At 44.6% G+C, this 21,566-nt stretch overlaps 1 protein-coding gene across 3 annotated transcripts in view; it reads left to right on the top strand.

Moving 5' to 3' along the window:
* Positions 1-19,150, top strand: part of MSH5 (mutS homolog 5) — an 80,264-nt gene extending 61,114 nt beyond the window's left edge. For all 3 annotated transcript variants that reach the window (XM_044306399.1, XM_044306398.1, XM_044306400.1), the window contains 11 exons: positions 384-493; positions 2,062-2,142; positions 4,760-4,847; positions 5,761-5,947; positions 6,037-6,163; positions 6,536-6,685; positions 11,511-11,585; positions 14,551-14,694; positions 15,036-15,173; positions 16,756-16,829; positions 17,748-19,150. In XM_044306399.1, the coding sequence (XP_044162334.1) occupies positions 384-493; positions 2,062-2,142; positions 4,760-4,847; positions 5,761-5,947; positions 6,037-6,163; positions 6,536-6,685; positions 11,511-11,585; positions 14,551-14,694; positions 15,036-15,173; positions 16,756-16,829; positions 17,748-17,856 (1,283 nt within the window). In that variant the 3' untranslated portion in view covers positions 17,857-19,150. The remainder of the gene's footprint in view (positions 1-383; positions 494-2,061; positions 2,143-4,759; positions 4,848-5,760; positions 5,948-6,036; positions 6,164-6,535; positions 6,686-11,510; positions 11,586-14,550; positions 14,695-15,035; positions 15,174-16,755; positions 16,830-17,747) is intronic.
* Positions 19,151-21,566: the final 2,416 nt, after the last annotated feature.

The raw sequence follows: 21,566 nt of genomic DNA, 5'->3' as shown, positions 1-21,566 counted from the left end.
CGCATCCGCACTTGCTTGCGGATGCTTGCGATTTTTCACGCAACCCTATTCACTTCTATGGGGCCTGCGTTACGTGAAAAACTCAGAATATAGAGCATGCTGCGATTTTCACGCAACGCACAAATGATGCGTGAAAATCATTGCTCATGTGCACAACCCCTTAGAAATGAATGGGTCGGTATTCAGTGCGGGCGCAATGAGTTCAACTCACGCATCGCATCCGCGCGGAATACTCGCCCGTGTGAAAGGGGCCTTAGAGAAAAAAAAACTTTTTGGTGGATTTTTTTGGGCCCAAAAAAATCCAAACACTGTATGCGGCTGCAAGGAATTTCCCTCTACTTATTCACATGCGCTGTGTGACAGTTCTATCTTTGTCTTCTCAGAGAAACGTCGGCTGCAAGGACTGCCAGACTTCCTAACGGAGGTTGCACGTAAAGAACTGGAGACCTTGGACGTTCAGATACCATCCTGCTGTATTGTCTACATCCCGCTGGTGAGAAAAATGAGACAGAATAAGACCATCTTGGCACCCATGCTTCAGGTTTAAATACAAGGAAAAAAATAAGTGATGGCAAGGGTTTGGTACAGAGGAGGGGCAGGGTCAGGTACACACCACCTCTTCAGTCAGGCGCAGTGAGTGAAGGACGCGCTCCTGCTGCCGGGTTCCTCACTGCACCTGCACCCAGAGGCTAATTAGCATATTATAAAAGTCTTTATTTTGAGGGAACGGCGGCAGGCAGGGAGTTATAAGTCATACTGTTATGTAGTGCTGACATTAGCACATCGCTCATCTCAGCCAGCTACATAACGTTATTTCTCATGAAAGAAACCCTTTAAGATTGCTCCCACTTTGCTTAAGATAGCATAGCTGTCTGGTTTCCGCAGTTTCACACATCAGACACCTAGGACAAATGTCTCTAATTGGCGATAACGCTAATCGCAGACAGATGCTGTGGTCAGTTGTGACCACAGCATCTGAGGAGGCTTTCATGGGAGCCATTCATTTTCTGCAAAAGCCTGGATCTCCCTGAAGAAACTCGTGCTATTATAGTTGTAGTTCCTATGGAAGCCTGCAGGTGGCAGGGCTTCATAAGAACACAGCGAATTGACGATCTCAAGATCAGATATTCAAGCCCCCAAAGAAAGGCTTAAAAAAGTTTTATAAAATATAAAAAAATATAAAAATTCAAATCGCTCCCTTTTCCCATAATAAAAATAAACAATAAAAAAGAAACATCATAGGCATTGCCACATCCCAAAACGCCCGTATGATAAAAAAATAAATGTATCTATCCCATACAGTGAATGTTTTAAAGGAAAAAGTAAAAAATCTAAATGGATGATTTACAGGAATAAAAAGTGATCAAAAAAGTCATAAATGGGATCACTGAAAACTTCGGATCGCCCCACATAAAGAGGCCTCACACGGGTCAGTTTTTATTTTTTCCGAAAAACTATATAAATGTGGTATCACTTTAATCATACTAAGGCCTCATGCTGTCCGCATCAGTATGTCCGTTCCGTTGCTCCGCCCAAAAAATTGTGCATGTCCTATTTTTTTCTAGTTTGCGGACAAGGATAGGCATTATTACAATGGATCTGCAAAAAAAACGGATCCGCAAAACACATACGGTCGTGTGCATGTAGCCTAACACAGAGAATGAAGTTAACATGTCAGTTTTACCGCATAAAAAAAAAATCCATAAAGTGGTATTGGTTGTTTTTTATTTTTTTATTTCACGACATATGGAATTTTTTTCCAGCTCCCCACTACATCGTATGCAATATTAAATGGTGCCAATCAAACATATAACCTGTCCCACAAAAAAACTGTCTGGGGTAAATTTCAGTTCTGGTTAATGGACAGCAGAAATGACAAATTTAAATGGGTGAGAATTAACCTGTGAAACGCCGGTCTTTAGTAAATGACCCCCTTTGTGTCAAACCGGCCTTACAGTCTTGATATAAAAGAAGTATCTTAGAAAACAGCATTTCATTACACACAGAACCGTCTGTAGTCGATCTCTGGTATCGGCATCACGAACCATCTTATTCCTATAGATTGGATTCCTTCTTTCCATCAAGCGCCTCCCGTCCATGCAGGACAAGACGGACTTTGAGATCGATGGTCTGGATTTCATGGTGAGAAGTTTACTCCTTTCGTCTTCAGTTTTGCCAATAGCAAAACTCCAAGAGGACCTTCACACAACAGATCTTACAGTGGATTTTTGGCGCGGACAGCCACGTCAAAATTTTGCTGAAAACCCGCCGGCAACCACGTCCCTTCTGCCTTCCATTAATTTCAATGAGAGGCTGCGCTGAGGATCACGCTATAAGCCGTCGCTCTGCAATCCTCAGCTCTGCTTCCTACTGGGTTGCATGGAAGACAGAAAGGACACAGCAGCTGGCGGGTTTTTGTGGAATTTTGACATTCGAAAATTCTGCGGTAAAATCCGTTGTGTGCACGTCCCCTTAGGGCTTATTCACACAACCGCAAGGTCGCCGTGTCCATGTTGCGGACTGCAAATAGCGGTCTGCAATGCACGGGCACCGGCCATGTGAATCCTGTATTGCGGTGCGGACCCATTGACCTAAATGGGTCCACGATCCGCAAGATAGGCAACAGACAGGACATGCTTTATCTTTTGCGGTGCAGAGGCACGGAGCCCTAAAGCCACGGAAGCGCTTCCGAGTGTCTGTGGACTTCCAATTCGCGCCTCCACTCTCCAAAGGATAGAACATGTCCTATCTTTCGTCATATCTTGTGGATCACTGACCTATTCAAGTCAATGGGTCCTCATCTGCAGCATGGAGTACACATGGCCGGTGCCCGTGTATTGCCGGTCCGCAATACGGGCACGGATGCCTTACATTCCTGTGAATGGGACCTTACTGGTTTTAGGATTTATGATTATGCTGCGTGCGTCACATATATTGTCCCTGATTTACTCATTTTTTACCGCACCTAGAAAGTGGCGCAAATTGACATAATTCGGTGCAACTATGGTTTCTACAACTCGCTCAAAAAGGGGATGGGGTTCATGGGAAGGGCGAAAGGTTTCATGGAAAAGGGGCATGCTTTACCATATGATCTTTGCTTCAAAACTGCACCACAATTCTGGTGTAAAATTCTGTCTCGGACTAAACCAACCAGTAGTTGTTATACAGTTAGACAAACGTGTCTGTCCCTGCACCAGATTTATCCTCCAGCCTGAGCCCCTGTGATAAACCTGGTGCAGGTCTACACGGCACGGCTAAGGGTACTTTCACACTAGCGTAAAAATTTTCCGGTATTGAGTTCCGTCCTAGGGGCTCAATACCGGAAAAAACGCTGCAGTTTTATCCTAATGCATTCTGAAAGGAAATCAATCCGTTCAGGATGCATCAGTTCAGTCCCTCTTACGGTATTTGGCTGGAGAAAATACTGCAGCATGCTGCGGCATTTTCTCCGGCCAAAATTCTGGAACACTTGCCGGAATGCCGGATCTGGCATTCATTTCCATTGAAATGTGTTAATGCGGGAGTGTTCTGGAAAAACAGATCCGGTTTACAGGTCTGCGCATGTGCAGACTTTTAAAAATGCGGGAAAAAAAAATACTAAATCCGTTTTTCCGGATAACACCGGAGAGACGGATCCGGTATTTCAATGCATTTGTCAGCCGGATCCGGAAAATAATGCTATCCGTTTGCATACGGACTTCTCTATCCGCCATGCAGTTCCGGCAACGGAACTGCCTGCCGGAATCCTCTAACACAAGTGTGAAAGTACTCTAAGCTAACATCGTCTATATCGGGTTAGTAAATCTCTGCCACTGTGTATCGCATACATGTAGTGGATGGCGGCTAGTCTCATTACTGTGCTGCCCTCTGCTGTCAAGAGTGAATATATCATTTACATAGTAACAGTACATAAGGCCCAAAAAATACATCTGTCCATCCAGTTCGGCCTGTCATCCTGCAAGTTGATCCAGAGGAAGGCAAAAAAAAAACCTGTGAGGTAGAAGCCAATTTTTCCCACTTTAGGGGAATAAAAAATTCCTTCCCGACTTCAATCAGGCATCAGAATAACTCCCTGGATCAGCGACCCCTCTCTAGTAGCTATAGCCTGTAATATTATTACGCTCCAGAAATACATCCAGGCCCCTCTTGAATTCCTTTATTGTACTCACCATCACCACCTCCTCAGGCAGAGAGCTCCATAGTCTCGCATTTATGGCTCGTCCACACAAACGTATTTTGCGTTCCGCATACGGTCCGTATACGGAACCAATAATTTCAATGGGCCTGAAAAAGATGCGGACAGCACTCTGTGTGCTGTCCGCATCCGTTGCTCCGTTCCGTGGCCCCGCAAAAATTATGAGTCCTGTCCTATTATTGTCCGTTTTGCGGGCAAGAATAGGCATTTCTATGATGGGCCTCCTGTTCTGTTCCGCAAATTGCGTAAGGCACACGGGCGGAATCTGTTTTTTGAAGATCCGCAATTAGCGGACCGTAAAAAATGGTACGGTCGTGTGAACGAGCCCTTATACTGTTGGTTCCTCCGGTATTCTATGTCTTCTTTGCTGTTAATCTTAAACAATTCTGCAGTAATTTGCGATGCATTAAATTTTTATTTACAAAATGACTACAAGAATGAGCCATGCTGGCACGGTGGCACCTGGAGATCTGGGGTATACAGGGGGAGTAAAAAGTTTCATTCACATCTCAATTATCTGCCTGTTATCTTTATTTTTTTTGTATTTTCTTTTATTCTGAGCAGTTTCTGTCAGGCGATCGACTTCATTACAGAAGTGCACGGACCCGAGAGCTGGATAGCGTTCTGGGGGATCTCCACTGTGATATAAGAGGTCAGGCGTCTGATCAGCATTTGTAAGGGCGTCGCACATATTTGGGACATTGTGGAGTCAGTTAGTCTAACAGGCTGTCAGTACTGTACTCCTAAATGAAGGCCTCAGGCCGGAAATAAACCACAGCTTACACTCCTCTATTGGCAAGCAGCGGCTGCTGACTTATTATTGCTAACCAGGGTACATATTCGCCTCTTAACACCTCTTTATAGTTCCCATAGAGATATAGGGGTCATTTATTAAGACCGCCATTTTTTGAGCAGGAAAAGGTCGCAGACCTGGCGTATATAAGTTCGGAAATAACCCCCATAATCTATTGAACACACATGACATTAAATACCTTGATCCTGACTTACATCTTATATTGTACTCCAGAGCTGCACTCACAATTCTGCTGGTGGAGTCACTGTGTACATACATTACATTACTTATCCTGTACTGATCCTGAGTTACATCCTGTATTATACCCCAGAGCTGCACTCACTATTCTCCTGGTGGAGTCACTGTGTACATACATTACTTATCCTGTACTGATCCTGAGTTACCTCCTGTATTATACTCCAGAGCTGCACTCACTATTCTGCTGGTGCAGTCACTGTGTACATACATTACTTATCCTGTACTGACCCTGATTTGTATCCTGGGAAGTGTACTCTTTACACCAGACACTGCACAGTAATCAGAGGGAGGAACAACTCAGTACCCCTGTGCAGTATAGGAGCTCAGCTAAGCTGGTATGTGGCATCTGACAACAAGCTTGTTGACTGTCTCCAATGATGACCGGCAGAATTGTAAATGCGGGATTTTGGTGCACAAATGGAGATGATGTAACTGCAGTGATGGATGGGTATCAGTAATGCCACAAGCCATTGGATATGTATGAGTGTATGTAACACGTGTGGGTCGTCCACAGATCACGAGACCATGATCATGCATCAGTTGCAGACACTGATCCTGGAAAGGTCCGCTGTTTTACAAGATGTGATTGATTACATCGGGCAGCTGGATGCTCTTCTCGCCATGGCTGTCTCTGCTCGGGAGTACGGATACGTCCGTCCTTGTTACACGTCAAACAGCATCATTAATATAAAAGAGGGCAGGTGAGGAGGTGGGGGGGATCCACCAGGTCTCACGCTATTATGTACCATCGCCATAGAGTCTTTGCTTTACTCTACTTTTTCTCTCGCAGACACCCCCTTTTGGTATTTTGCTCCGGAACTTTTGTCCCAAACCCAACCATGATTGGAGAAAAAGAGAGGAGGATCAAAATTTTGACAGGACCCAACTCATGTGGGAAGAGTGTATATCTGAAACAGGTACTGCGAAAATGGCAGAAGACATAACAGAACATATACCGTGCATTAAATGTACATGCAGACTAGAGGTACAGAACTCTATAGAAATGTATGCTAAGAACAGACAGGGATGTTTTATTCATTTCAATATATCGGTATAGGTGAGATTTTTTTCCAACTTTGAAAAATGATAGAATTTTTCTTGTAGGCAGCGACCACTAGGGGGAGCTAACTGCATATGGATTTATACAACTAGTATAGAGCTCAAAGGGGCCTGAATAAATCCATCTGCAGTGAGCTCCCCCTAGTGTTGGCTGCCGGTAGCAGTTCAGGGCCCCATGCAGTTGCACACTCTGTCTCTAGCCCTGACTGACCGTCTACTTTTAATCCCAGGTGGGTCTCATTGTCTTCATGGCTATGATTGGAAGTTATGTCCCTGCCTCTTATGCTGAAATCGGCCCCGTCGATGGAATCTTTACTCGTTTACAGACACGTGAATCTGTGTCTCTCGGCTTGTCCACTTTCATGATTGACTTAAACCAGGTTTGTAAGTTTAATTTTTCTTTTTATTTCCAGCTTAAAATCTTGCAAATTTTTTATATTCAATTATTTAAAAGGGTTTTTGGTAATTAAGCTTTTGTAGCATGTGCCCACAGTCGCCCCCCTGAAACCGAAAATTCCTGCTCTCCTGCTACACACCGCTCTGGTCCTCCACGCTGCCTCTGCTCTGACTCTCATCTGGCGGTGCATGGGCATGGTCACGTGCACTGCTCCAGCCAATGACTAGTGTCAGCGGTGATGTAGGCACAAGCAGCATGTCACGCTAAAGCCCATGCACCACCGAAAGAAAACCGCGCAAAAACCGGAAGATGGACACAACAGAGGTAGCCTGGAAGTATGAATCTTCTGTTACACGGGGCAGACAGCAGGCACTGGCTAAAAAATCTTAATTACCGAAAACCCTATTAAAGGGGTTGTGTCATCTCAGACAATGGGGGCATATCTCTAGAATATGCCCCTATTGCCTAATAGGTGCGTGTCCCACCTCTGGGACCCCCACCTGTATCGTAAACAGAGCTGGCAAAGCCCCAGAGGGCGCACCGTGCATGCGTGGCTGCCCACCATTCATTTCTATGGGGCCACTTAAAATTCCCTCGTCCCCATAGAAATGAATGGGAGTGGTGGCCACGCAAGCGCAGTGTGCTCCTATTTATTTCTATGGGGATTCTGGGCCAATAGGAAGGCTTGGTGGTGACCGGACCCGGCACCACTGGCCACCACTTTGCCGGCCTCGTGTTAGGCTTCGTTTAAGAGATAGATGAGGGTCCCAGAGTTGGGACCCCCACCTATCAGACAATGGGGGCATATCCTAGCGATATGCCCCCATTGTCTGAGATGGGAATACCCCTTTAAGGCCTCATGCACACGACCGCTGTTTGGGTCCGCATCCAAACCGCAAAAACTGCGGCTCGGGTGCGGACCCATTCACTTCAAAGGGGCCGCAAAATATGTGGACAGCACTCCGTGTCCCCACCCAACAAATATAGCATGTCCTATTCTTGTCCGTTTTGCGGACAAGAATAGGCATTTCTACAATGGGCCGCCCGTTCCGCAAATTGGGGAAGGCACACGGGCGGCTTCCGTTGTTTGCGGACCACAAAAAACGGAACGGTCGTGTGCATGAGGCCTAAGTCATATTCACATAAAGCAGCTTGAGACATTTTTCACTACATTTTATTGGGCTTTTGAAAAAAAGACACTACATCCAAATTAGTTAGGCCTAGTTCACACGAACGTATGGCTTTTATAGTTTTTTGCGGTCTGTTTTTCACGGATCTGTTGTTCCGTTTTTGAGTTCCGTTGTGTTTCCGTTTCCGTTCCGTTGTTCCGTTCCGTTTTTCCGTATGCCATGTACAGTTTACAGTAATTACATAGGAAAAATTGGGCTGGCCATAACATTTTCAATAGATGGTTCAGAAAAAACGGAACGGAAACGGAAGACATACGGATGTATTTCCGTATGTGTTCCGTTTTTTTTGCGGATCCATTGACTTGAATGGAGCCACGACCCGTGATTTACGGCCAAAGGCTAGGTCTACACGACGACATTTGTTGCGCGACAAAAAGTCGCGCGACAGATAGGGCGCAACAGTTGTCGCGCGACATTTTGTTGCACCAATGTCGCGCGACAATTTTTATAATGGCAGTCTATGGTGTCGCACTGCAACATGCGACATGTTGCGACTGCGACGCGACAGTCGCAGAAAAATCCATCTTGAATGGATTTTCTGCGACTGTCGCGTCGCAGTCGCAGCATGTCGCATGTTGCAGTGCGACACCATAGACTGCCATTATAAAAATTGTCGCGCGACATTGGTGCAACAAAATGTCGCGCGACAACTGTCGTCGTGTAGACCTAGCCAAATATAGGACAAGCTCTATCTTTCAACGGAACGGAAAAACGGAAAAACGGAAACGGAAGGCATACGGAACACATTCCGTTTTTTTTGCGGAACCATTGAAATGAATGGTTCCGTATACGGACCGTATATGGAACACAAAAAAACGGCCCGTACACCCGCAAAAAAAACGTTCGTGTGAACTAGGCCTTAGATTGGTAGATTTGGATTTGTCCTGCTTTGGACAAATGTGAATCTTTGTGATTCTTTCAGTAATCAGCGTGAGTTCCCGATCGCTGAATCGGAATTATACAGTATAAGTGCAACAATGCGGTCCACAAGGGGTCCCTTTAAGAGGAGATAAGTGTTTTGTGACGCCAGTTGCAATGAAGCAACAACGGGACAGAGTGCCTTCAAGAAATGGTGTTATTACCCAGATGTAGGAATGGCCGAGTGGTATAGGGTGGCCTATAATGTCCCTTAATGTTTTGTGCACGTGTCACGGTGCTCCTACCTGTATACGACTGGACCCAAGGTGTTGGCTTTTGGTAAACGTTCATCAGAAACAATCTTAAAACTTTGTTTTGGTCCCAGCAGGCTTTGGCATTAAAACTGTGGCAGGCAAACTCCTCTCTGCTACATCTGTTCCTCTCTGGCTCTGCTGTACTTACAGGCTGGCTATAGAACTCAGCTTCTTCTTTATGCCGTACTTCACTTTCTAGTCTGGTCTGTCTCTAGTTTTGTCCAGGGAAAATTCCTCCTGGCTCATGAGGCTCCAAGCTGTGTCCTCTATATCCAGCAGAGCTGAAGGTGCTCTAGCTGGCTCGCTTTGCTTGGCTGGGGCATGTCCAGCAGGGACGTGCACCTTGTGCACACCCTTCCCCTAGCTGGGGGTGAGTTAGACTGACTTCTAACTAACTAGCCCCCTCCCCTCCTTAGAGGGAGAGTTAGAATGTAAAGAAGGGTTCCATTCTCTCTAACTGTATCTCTGCCATGCTTGCTGCCACCTACTGGTGAACCAGGTATATCACATGTTAACATAACAGTTTCAAACATAGAAATGCACAGTGTTTAAACCTGAAATAAATACACATGATGAAATGAGGTTAACCAATAAAGACAGTAGCGGGGTTCAAAGGTGGTAATGCCACTCTGGGGCGTGAAATAAGCTCCGCTGTGGCCGCATGAAGATGGCCGCCAGTAACACGAGCCTATATGAGTGTCGAGTATGTACCATTACTGTGAGTGGCGGCGCATGCCGAAGTGTATTACACAACGTATATAAACCCAGAGTCGTTGGTTGTACTGCAATCCATAATGAATCTAGGTTTGTATTCATTGTGTAATACAGTTAGTTACAGCGATGGCGCATTTGCGAGACTCACATTCATGCGGCCACAGGAGGAGCCCATACTGTGTAATACAGGTACGGTGATCGGGAACTCTTACTGCTTAGTGAAAGAATCACAAACATTCGGATTCGTCCAAAGTTGGATCTACCAACGCTAATCCAGAGTGAAGAAACATATCCACGGCACTCACCCGACTTGCCAAGTATCTTTTTTAAATTGAAGTGCACGATACAGGGAGGTAACGATGTAGCACAAATCCTCGGCCTACGGCCGTTTCTCATCGTGCGCCGTTTTCTCAAGGCCTAAGTGGGATGGGCGTAAGCACGTCCTTTTGAATCTCACACCGCCTGATTCACAGGTGTACTATATCGCTACTTGTGTTATACATTCACACTGATATTAACCAAACATTAAAAAAAAAAAAAAAAGAGAATAATTGCAGTCATATTGCAAAAATTACCTATAGTAAAAACAAAGCTAATCAGAGAAAAGAAGATAGAACATTTCTGTCCATCCGTCCGCAGGGTCCTAAAGCTCTCGTTCTCACTATCCATCTAGCTTCAGCCTGTAGTAACACTCGGAGCCGTTCACTGGTGGGTGAATTCTTTGAAGACCTGCAAACCGCAGGCATTGTGAATCACCCTTGTGTTCACTACATACATGTTCTATGAGTACAGCCTATACCGGTTTTCAAAGAATGGAAATGTTCACATACGCGTTTATATGAAGGGAAAATTGTTTTTCCTATATAAAAGAACTCACATGGACAAAATATCACATAAACCAGGAAATCTGTGCTGCATGCAGAGAACTGCATCACAACTTGTCATTTTGTTTCTACAGCAACTTTGCAGGTCTATGTGTATCCATGGTTACAGACTGCAAACAAACCCTGTGTAGTCTGATCCCTGCAGTATGGGTGCACATAGGTCTGCATACATAAAATATTACTAAACAAGCAACTTTTTTATTTTACATGCATTGTCGCTATTAGAGATGACTGAATCAACTTTGGATGAAACATCCGAAGCCGATTCGCATAAAACTTTGTTTGAATACTGTAATAGAGAGGGCAGGCACTCTAAAATGGGGGGTCACATGGAACTTTCATTATAACATTTATTATAAATTGATAATAAACATAAACAATCTAAAAGTAAATAAAGCGAGTGCTCCATACAGTTTTAGAATGTATTGAGCTAAGATGAGCTGAAGTTATTAGTTCGTGAAGTCTCGCGAGACTTCAGGCAATAACTTCAAAAATGAATTTCTACTGTTAAAAACCTTTTTCCGAACTCCGTTTCGGTTCCAAGTGGTACCTTGTAGCTGAACCAGAGTTCGGGAAAATAATTTTAACAGTAGAAATTAAGTTTTGAAGTTATTACCCGAAGTCTCAGGAGACTTTGCGAAGTTATAACTTCGGTTTATCGGAGACAATACATTCTAATACTGTATGGAGAGCGCGCTACGTACAGTATTCAAACAAAGTTTTACGCGCATAGACTTTGGATGTTTCATCCGAAGTCGATTCACTCATCCCTAGTCGCTATAGAAATATACTGGAAAAGTTGGCACTTCCATTAATTTATTGTTATCACAACCATTTACTTTATTTAGGTTGCAAGAGCAGTGAATAATGCAACTAGAAGTTCACTTATTTTAATAGATGAATTTGGAAAAGGGACCAATACGGTAAGAAATGTCACTGATGTTCCCTATTCTTGCATAGTGAACTGACAATTAACTGCATAGATAGATAGATAGATAGATAGATAGATATCCTTTTTTCATTTTCCAGTAGTGTAGACACTGCTCTTTTGAGGTCTATCCACAGATTTTTTATGATGTTCAGATCAGGGAACTGTGAGGGCCATTGTAAAACCTTCAGCTTGAGCTTTTTGAGGTCGTCTATTGTGGATTTTGAGGTGTATTTAGGATCATTATTCACGTGTAGAAGTCGTTCTCTCTTCAACTTCAGCTTTTTTACAGTTGGTGTTTGCTTCCATTTCATGGAATCCATTATTTCCTCTATCTGTGAAATGTTCCCCATGCCATTGGGTGCAACACAACCCCAAAGCAGGATTCATCCACCCCTATGCTTAAAGGGGTTCTCCGGATTCAGAGCTGAACTAGGACATATCCCCATTTTCACTCAGGCAACCCCCTGACTTGAGCATCAGAGCAGTTCATGCTCCGATGTTCTCCTTTGCCCTGCACTAAATCGCGCAGGGCAAAGGCATTTTCTGGAGTTCCTGTGACGAACCGGGCTCTCCATAGGGCTGCCAGGCGGAGGCTTCCGCCCAGCAGTGAGCCCTGTGATGTCACCGACACTGTAAAACGGCTAGGGCAGCGCTAAAGCCCGCCCATCAGAGCCGGTGACGTCACCGAACACACTGCTGGGTGGAAGCCTCCGCCCGGCAGTGTGTTATTGTAAATAAAAGAGCCTTTGCCCTGCACGATCCAGCACAGGGCAAGGGAGAGCATCGGAGCATGAAATACTCCGCTGCTAAGATCAGGGGGGCTGCCTGGGTGAAATTATGGGTATGTCCGAGTTCAGCTCTGGTTGGAGAGGTGTTCCTTTCATGAAATTCTGTTCCCTTTTTTCTCCATACAAACATTTGCGCATTGTGGTCAAAGAGTTCTATTTGAACCTCATTGGTCCACGGGACTTGTTCCAAAATGCACCAGGCTTGTGTAGATGTTCTTTTGCAAACTTCAGAATTTTTGGGACAAGGTTAGAGGAGTGTGGATACTTATAAAGGTTTGGAATGTGCATCACCTGGCCTTTCCTAACGATGATTGTGATCAAATCTTAACCCAAACGGCTATTTGAGGTCTGAGACCACGTTTATCTGAGGACTGAAATCTCCTTGGGTGTCACGGCCTTTGCAGTGTGCGCCGTGACATGGTTGCCAAGCATGCTGTTGCCGGTGGCAACGTGTTGCTGTTATGACATGTGGTGGCAGTGTCTAGGCTTTGGCTGTGTGCGCCGTGACATGGTTGCCACGCATGCTGTTGCTGGTGGCAACGTGGTGGCTTGTGTGTGCACTTCCCCTTTAAGTTGTAGCCTTCCCCTGTCTGGTACTGTAAGGGTTAAACCCCTGATTAGGTGTGGTCACTTTGGGCTATTTAGCTTCTGCTGGAAGCCTGTAGCTCTGTGTTCCTCCACGCTTGGTGTGTGCTGGTGGTTCCCTGCTCCTGGTTTTACCATCTGTCCAGTGAGGGCCACCCTTGTGGTCATCAAGGTCTTCCCAGTTTGTGTGTTTCCTCCTTGTCTTTCTTCCCCTCCTGGTGTGTTGTTTATGGTGAGGGTTTGAGTTGGAGGTTTGTTGTACGTCTTGTTTGTTGTTGCATGTCTGGGATGTTGTTGGTGTTTGTCCCTACATGTGTGCAAGACGTTTCCCTTTGTGTTACCTCCGTGAGGGGGCTGGTTTCCCGGAGGGGTGTACCATAAGCCTGTATGCAGCGCTGCTTTGGGCTGCCATGCACTGTGTGAGCATGGGGGACTCTGGCAGAGTTGGCCTGCTGAATTCCTGTGTGGTAGTTTGTACTGTGACCTGCTGTGTTTGGGCTCCTGTACTTATGCACGGGTTCCAGTTGTGGAGGCTTCAGCAGGTAAGTGAGTAGTCTTGTTGTTCTTACCTGCCGATCCTCTAGTTGTGTATGGGCTTCCCTTTTCCCTGCTGCTAGGCCATTTGAGACTTCTGTTCATTCATGTCTGAGAAGAACAGGTTGTCTCTCCCCTACTTCTATGTGAGGGATTATCAGGGCAACTCAAGGCCATAGGTATCCTGGTATGTGCCGTCCCACCATCCAGGTCCGCTCATACGGTAAGAAGTTAGGGTGAGGATTAGGGACGCTATAGGAGGTGACCTGCTCCTTGATTCCAGCTTCCTGGCCTAGCTGCTTCCCCTTTATACCTTTACATTGTACGGTGGGGGGTTTTCCCCACTCCCCACCGTGACATTGGGTTTACATACTTTCTATTTTTCACTCTTAAATTGTACAAAACCAAAATAGTTCAGATATATTGCTTAAAATGTTGAAAACATTCATCTTTAACTTTATGCCTTTTGGAGATCATTTCCTCTTTAACTTGCTTAAAGGGGTTTTCAAACCAGCACCTGGATCTGAATACTTTAGTAATTTCATGTAATTAAAAGTTTAGCATAGCCACTGAGTTATTCAATAAAATGTATCTACGCTGTTTTTTCTTATTTCTTTGTCCTGCTCAGTGAGGTGGCCGCACATGCTCAGTTTCATCCTTCAACTGTCTCCTGAGCTGTGATAGGGAGAACATGGGCACGCCCCCTGAGCTGTGATAGGGAGAGCATTGACACGCCCCCTAAGCTGCAATAGAAAAGACACTCCCCTTGAGCTTTCAGCTTGATATAAATCTAGCAGAGCAGTGAATGGGGAGATCTCTGGATCCATGTGAGGTGCAGGGCTGGTTCTAGCTTTGTTAGAAAGAGAATGCCATGTACTATATGATTTTCAATGTTTACATTACTTATGGGATAACCCCTTTAACAGCTCAAAGTAACAGTAATTTTAGTAATAACTAACACCATAGATGCTCAAACTTTGGCATGCCACTGTAGATAGATAAAGCAGGCAGATGTTACTTATGATAGAAGATGTATGTATGTCTCTCCAGGTGGACGGCCTTTCCCTTTTAGCTGCCACTCTCAGACACTGGATAAAGCAGGACTCTTCCTGTCCCTATATATTACTTTCTACTAACTTCCACAGTCTGATTCAGCTGAAAATACTCCCAGAAAGTCCCATAGTGCATTATCAGGTAAGACACGCCATTCATTCTTACTGCAGGTAGCAGGAAGATCTTGGTGGTCACGATCTTAGCTCCTGACCCAGACCTCACTTGACCCCTATCGCATATAGGACAGGTGGCCCCTACACTGTGGGTGTTTTGGATGTAGTGGACCTATTAACTTTCGCCACATTCACTTACACACACTGGAGAAGATCTATAAGAACTGATGTAAAGGAAAAAAGATTGAGTCTTTTATTTCTAAAAGCGTCTCGGAACAAAACGAGAGCTGAGACCCAACTGATTGCCATGCTGAGCTCCTTGTCCTTTGCTTTGGCCTAGTTTCGATAGTCTCCCTGTATTCTCTACAGACGCTTGAGTGGTGTCTGGACGGGGAGGAACTCATCTTTTTCTACCAGCTTAAAGATGGCGTTTCTGAAGTGAGCCAGGCAGCCAGGGTGGCATCTATGGCTGGTATGCCAGAAGAAATCATCAAGAGAGGAGTGGAGGTAAAGTACTAACTGTTCTTAAAGGTGTGGTCTGGGATTTAGATATTGATGACCTATTCCAGTGATGGCGAACCTTTTAGAAACCGAGTGCCCAAACCGCAACCCCAAAACCCCTTATTTATCGCAAAGTGCCAACGTGGCGAGTTAACCTGAATCCTACAGTCCAATATAGTATATCTTTCATGTACTTTATCATGTAGTAGCTATAATAGCCTGTCTACATTCAGTGCGCTGCCTGTGCTGTTCATGGTGCGTCCTGCGCTGATGAATGGCAGGAAAGGTCTAAGGCATATTGGTACACTCAGACTTTTTCCAGGGTGTTGGTGCCCACAGAGAGGGCTCCGAGTGCTGCCTCTGGCACCCGTGCCATAGGTTCGCCACCACTGACCTATTCTAAGGATGGGTCACCAATAGTTCAGCTCACAACCCCTTCGGCGATCAGCAGTTGGAAGAGTTCACAGTGCTTATCAGGTGCGGATTGGGAAATTAAAGTGACCCTGGAAAAAAAACAAAGTGGTTCCGCGTTAGGTGGGACAAAATTGATAGAAGACAGGGCAACATAAGTAGGCAGGGACAATAGAAGTAGACAGGGGCTGCAGTACCATTGTGCAGCACAAAGTACCGCCCCAGCAGAATCGGATACCACAATATTTAAATGTATCAGCGTCCTAAGGATGGTAATACAGTTGTTCAGGAGGGCAACTGCGACCGTTGCGCTTCAGATAATTATGTACCTAGCCTGGGCCATCAGGAGATCTTGGTTGGCCCCCTGGGCATCGGCCCACCGGGAAATTTCCCTGTATGGTCTATGGCCAATCCGCCCCTGGAGCTTATGTGAGTGCTTCAGGCTCTTCCTAGGCCCATGGCGTCATGCTTTACAGTCACATTGCCTTTCTGCAGTTCAGTCCCATGCAAGTCAAAGGAACTGAGCCACAATACAATGTATGACACTGTGCTTGGTTTACAATGAAGAGGCAACAACAGCTGTGCAAGAGCCGCAGCCCCATCAAACAGCTGATCGGTAGGGGTGCCGGGGGTCAGACTCCCACCGGCTTGATTCGGTTACTAAGGATAGGCCATCAATATGGATAACCCTCATAAGGGTTGATGTAAAATCACTCAAGGTAAGTTTACATTGATGGTACATCTTTAGGATGGGCCATCAATATGTGATTAGTGGGCATCCGACCACTAAATGACGAGGCTTCAGCCACAGCCTCTTAAATACTGCAGGTCAGGTCCATTCTATTAAGTAGGCAGTAAACACCGACAATTAGTAGTGTGATATATAATGCGTGAATAATTTTTAAAGGGGTGTCCATACATATCCGGTAGGTGGGAGTCCCAGCTAAGACGTCCATATCATGGAGGAGGAGAGGGCCACCATATATTGAGCCCTTCAAATAGGAAATTATGCATGTTTCATTTTAGTGTCGGGGTACTAGAGAACCTGCAAGGCTTTGTTCAGACTGGTGTCATGTCTTCTGCACAGGAGCCGTGATGGAGCCATTATAAATCAATTTGTTCTCCAATCTAGAAGTTTATGTAAAAGTCTCATTACATTCTCAATTTTGAACCTAAGGTTTCAGAGCTGTTTCGGAGAGGACACGCCATCCAATGCCTTGATCAAGCAGCTAAGCAAGAGAAAATGGACAAGTAAGGGAAATATCAATGTATCTTTAACCAACAGAGAATGATTATGTATACAGTTCACATGTGATGTGGGATCGGCATCTGTAACACCCTGGTGAAGAATGTCGCTGGTGAAGAGGTGCCAGAACGCTTTTATTGTAACTGAGAGGCACAGGAACATCCCGGGATCTCAGTATTAATCACTTCTTATAACATGGATCAATTATTATAAGCTAACAGTTATCCTATGTATTTGGCCAGCATTCGCCATACCGGTATTTAAAAGGCATCGTCAGCAGTTTTGTACCTCTGACCTGTTACATGTGCGCTTGGCAGCTGAAGGCATCTGTGTTGGTCCCATGTTTATATGTGCCCGCATTGCTGAGAAAAATTATGTTTTAATATATGCAAATTATCCTCTAGGTGCAACAGGGGCATTACCATTACACCTAGAGGCTCTGCTCTCTCTGCAACTGCCATGTCCCCTGCACTATAATTGACAGGGCCAGGCAGTGTAAACATCATAATGCTTGGCCCTGGTAATCAAAGTGGAGAGGGTGCAGCAGTTGCAGAGCCTCTAGGTGTAACGGCAACACCCCCATTGCTCCTAGAATGTCATTTATATATAATTAAAACATAATTTTTCTCAGCAATGCGGGCACATATGAACATGGGACCAACACAGATGTCTTCAGATGCCAAGCACACATGCAGCAGGTCAGCCAGTGTCAGAGGTACAAATCTGCTGACAGATGCCCTTTAAAGGAGTTTTCTGGTTTGCAAAACCCATTTTCAAACAGTACAAGTTGGCAGAAGAAGCTCCACTTTTCAGGATCCATATGCCTGTGGGACTAGACAGATTGATGTAATGATCTGACCTTGTCTGCATGCGTTCTCGCTCTTCCAGCTCACCTCGCATGCTTTCGTTTGCTTTCATTTCAGGTGTCAGAAGCTGGTCTCCAGTTTTCTTAGTTTAGACCTTGATGATCCTCAGACTGACCTGCAAAAATACTTGTCCGATGAAGTCCTACCTTTCTCCACGATATGGTGAATTATCATATCCTTAAAGAGTATTAGACTGATGCCATAGGATTTCAGGCTCTGTAAGGATCCTTGTTGTGTACAGGTGCCGGACTGTACCCTGCAGCACATGGTTATATCTGTTTTCTAGTTCTCCTCCTTATTTTTAGAAAAATCTGATTAGTAAAGCAGGCTGAGATGGATCGATTGGCCAATCAGCAGGGCTGTTAGAATCAGTTTACCCAATCAGCAGGGCTACTTCATTTGCATAAACCCTGCTGATTGGACAAATGGATTCTAGCAGCTCTGCTGATTGGACAGATCGATTCTGTAGAATCATTTCGCTCATCTCTGCTCTCTACCTAGTAGCAATAAAGCTGTGAGCTAAACAGCTGTGCCCCCAGTCGTGTGGCTATGGAGACTCTACCTAAAACACATATAGGGTTGTCAGGCAACACGATCCCAACATCCAGCCTGATACTCGGGTGAATTGTCACGGGCAGAGGCTAGGCAGTACTGAGCCCACACTGTCTTACTGCCACGATAGATATATCAGATTAGAATGGAGTATCGGAGTATTCATATATAGATAAGCAGATCATTCTGTGGGTATTAATGCTGTGATCCAGTAGATACCACAATTTTTGCTTTTATGTTAGGTTTTCAGCATTAAAAAAAGTATTTTCAATAAAACGAGACATACTGTATATCCTCTGCTCGTCCATTCATTTATTTAGAGATGAGCGAAGTTCTTAAAAATTTAATTCCGCTGCTTCGCCGAATTTACTTTATGACGAATTACTTCATCACGAAGTTCAATGACGGGGGCGATTGCGCCGCCCCCATCATTGAACCCCTCAGATGCAGTGTCCATCGCTGATCGCGGCATCTGAGATCAATACTAAAGCATTTTAGGGGTTGCTTTATACATACCTCATCCATTTGAGCGGCAAGAGGCCTTCGTCGCCATCTTGCTAGAAGATCCAGCGCGAAATCTCTTGCAGCGCGTGATGACATCATCATGTCTTCTGGCTTGGTGACGTCATACGTCATTCGCATGGGATCTTCAAGCAAGATGGCCGCAGAGGCCTCTTCACACTCAAATAGATGAGGTGTATGATATGAAATTCAATTTGTTACCACGAAGCACAAGGAAATTCGGCTTTGCGGCAAATCTAAATTTCCCTGAAATTCGTATCGAAGTCCACTTCATTAACTTCTATTCGCTCTACACAGAACATTTATTCTTTCATTAATGTTGCCTTAGTTCGCCATTTGTATTTGTTTCACTGTTTAAAAATTTATATTTATGTGATAATAGCTATATATACAAAAATAATAATAAAACCACCATAATCCTTAACATTTTGATCATTTGTGGCTGACAAATACCCCTCAAGACTCTTCACATGATGCCTTGGACATATCTTGAGATGCCCATACACATTAGAGGAACGTCATTTTCAGGTGGATGAGGGTGAGGGGGAGTCTCCTGATTCTCCTCCACAGAAGATGTTCGTTTAAAAGAAGGATCGGGCTGTTGGATTTCAACACGTCCAATCCTTGTTTCCCACAAGAGATAAGCTTATGTCCCTTTCTCCCCTGGCACATTCGGCCAAACTCAGAGAAGGCATTTGTATAGGGGAGTTAGAGAGAATAGCTGCTGGCCGAATGAGCCTTCAGCCATTGGCTCCTATAGGGCTGAGTTCACACCAGTTATTTGGTCAGTTATTTCCGTCAGGTATTGTGAGCCAAAACCAGTAGTGAAGCCTCCAGAGAGATCAGGTATGATAGAAAGATTTCCTCCTGTTCCGTGTTTTTGACCCGCACCTGGTTTTCGCTCACAATTACTGATGGGAATAACTGAAGTGTGTACATGTGCCTGTTCATTTTATATACGCAGGATTAATATGTAAAATAATGAAAAATTAAAAGTCCTCAAATGGCAAAAAAATAAAGCTTTATGAAGTAAATGGCAAAACAGATAAAACAAAAAAAAAGTTATTTAAAGGGGTTGCCCCATGATTAATGTAAAAAAAATGAAATCCAATATCATATATTAAATGATGTCCTTTCTACTTCAGCTGAAGGATGGAACTGAGCATGTCCGTCCACCTCAGTGAGCAGGTCAGAGAAATTAGAAAAAGAGCAAACAGCAGGTGGCGCTATACAGATAGATTTCAGTGAATAACTCAGAGGCTATGCTAAATGTTTAATTACATGCAATTACAAAAGTATTCAGATCCAGGGACTGGTTTGAAAACTGTAGGATTGGAGAACCGCATTAACTATTTTTGTTAGATAAAATTCATAGAAGACATAAAAAATGATGTCAAACATAACCATTACCACCGGTACAATATAAGATAAAATTGATATTATAAATTATATGCTATGATGTATGTGCCATAAAATAATGCAACTGAACTTGAGGACTACTTTAAGGGGAATATGTCACATTGAACGTGGCGTCTGATCTGCTAGCAGCATGGTATTGAGTAGGAGGAGCTATGATTAGGAGTCCAGTGGGTGGTCCTATTAGTGATTGACACTATCTTTGTCTACATGCAGTACCTATACAGAGAAGGCTGTCAATCACTAATAGGACCCCCCACTGGACTCCTAATCATAGAATGAGCAAAGATATAAATATAGAAAATACATTCTACGGAATCATTTCCCACAAAACTATATATCATTCCGCTCCGCTCCTCCTGCTCTGTAACGTGCTGCCCACAGATCTGATTGCGTGGTCAATGTGACGGGTTCCCTTTAAACAAAGGAGCTGTAAAAGTGGTGCTACGTACTTCTCAGCAAAGCATAAAAAATGATTCCCAACCAGTGAGAGGAAAATGATTCCTAAAATGGTGCAAACAGATAGATTGTGAATCCAGTGCAAGGTTAAGATGACAGAGATAAAAGCTTCCCAGATGTTCCTTCTGCTTGTTGTATAAGATATAAACATCTTGTAATCCCCATGTCTCTGAGACAGTATGACAGGCCCAAAGTAAACCATCCAGTAAGAAAGAATATATAACCCATCGGTGTCTCTCCAGCCACGGGCTATCAGGGCATGCTGGGAGTTGTTGTTTTGCAGCTTCATTTTCTCTGATTACCTGGTTTAACAACCCTCGGAGGGCATCCACCTGGTAGGTAAATGTCTTTATGTGGTGCCGAGGCTTTGTTCTGCAGCAGCTGATTGTCAATTACCACTAATGGAAAGCTATTTTCCTGGTTTACGTCATGCCGCCTATTACACAAAGCCGCCTCAGGCTAGGTTCCCACTCCTTGTCATTGTCTACAACAAATCCTGTCCTTACACATCAGCCACCTGTCAACAGAAGGACTTGCTACTTACCAATGGGAATATTTGCAAATAGAAGTACAAGTGAGGTCTTGGGTTCTCAAACCAGCTAGAGAGCCCCCTATCAAACCCTAACCTGAGGGATTCAGAAGCTCTGGCCACAATGCAAAATCTTTGACAGGAGAAAACTGCAGCAGAATGGACACCCCCTTAGCTGCGATAGGGAGAGGGCTGTCCCCGAGAAAGGACATGCCCTCTGAGAAAGAACGCACCCCCTAAACTCCCAGCCTTCAAAGAATCAAGCAGAGCAGTTGGTTCTACCTTTGTACTATATGATTTTCTGTTTTTACATCAATAGGTTGGACAGAGGTGTGTAGTTCTGTGAAGAACAGCTGATTGGCGGGTTGTGTGCAACGACCGGACACCCTAGGGGTGAT

The sequence above is a fragment of the Bufo gargarizans genome, chromosome 9 (genome assembly GCF_014858855.1).
Source record: "Bufo gargarizans isolate SCDJY-AF-19 chromosome 9, ASM1485885v1, whole genome shotgun sequence".
NCBI classification, from domain to species: Eukaryota; Metazoa; Chordata; class Amphibia; order Anura; family Bufonidae; genus Bufo; species Bufo gargarizans.
The sequence above is the reverse complement of the archived record's forward strand: the minus strand, read 5'-3'. Positions and strand labels throughout refer to the sequence as shown.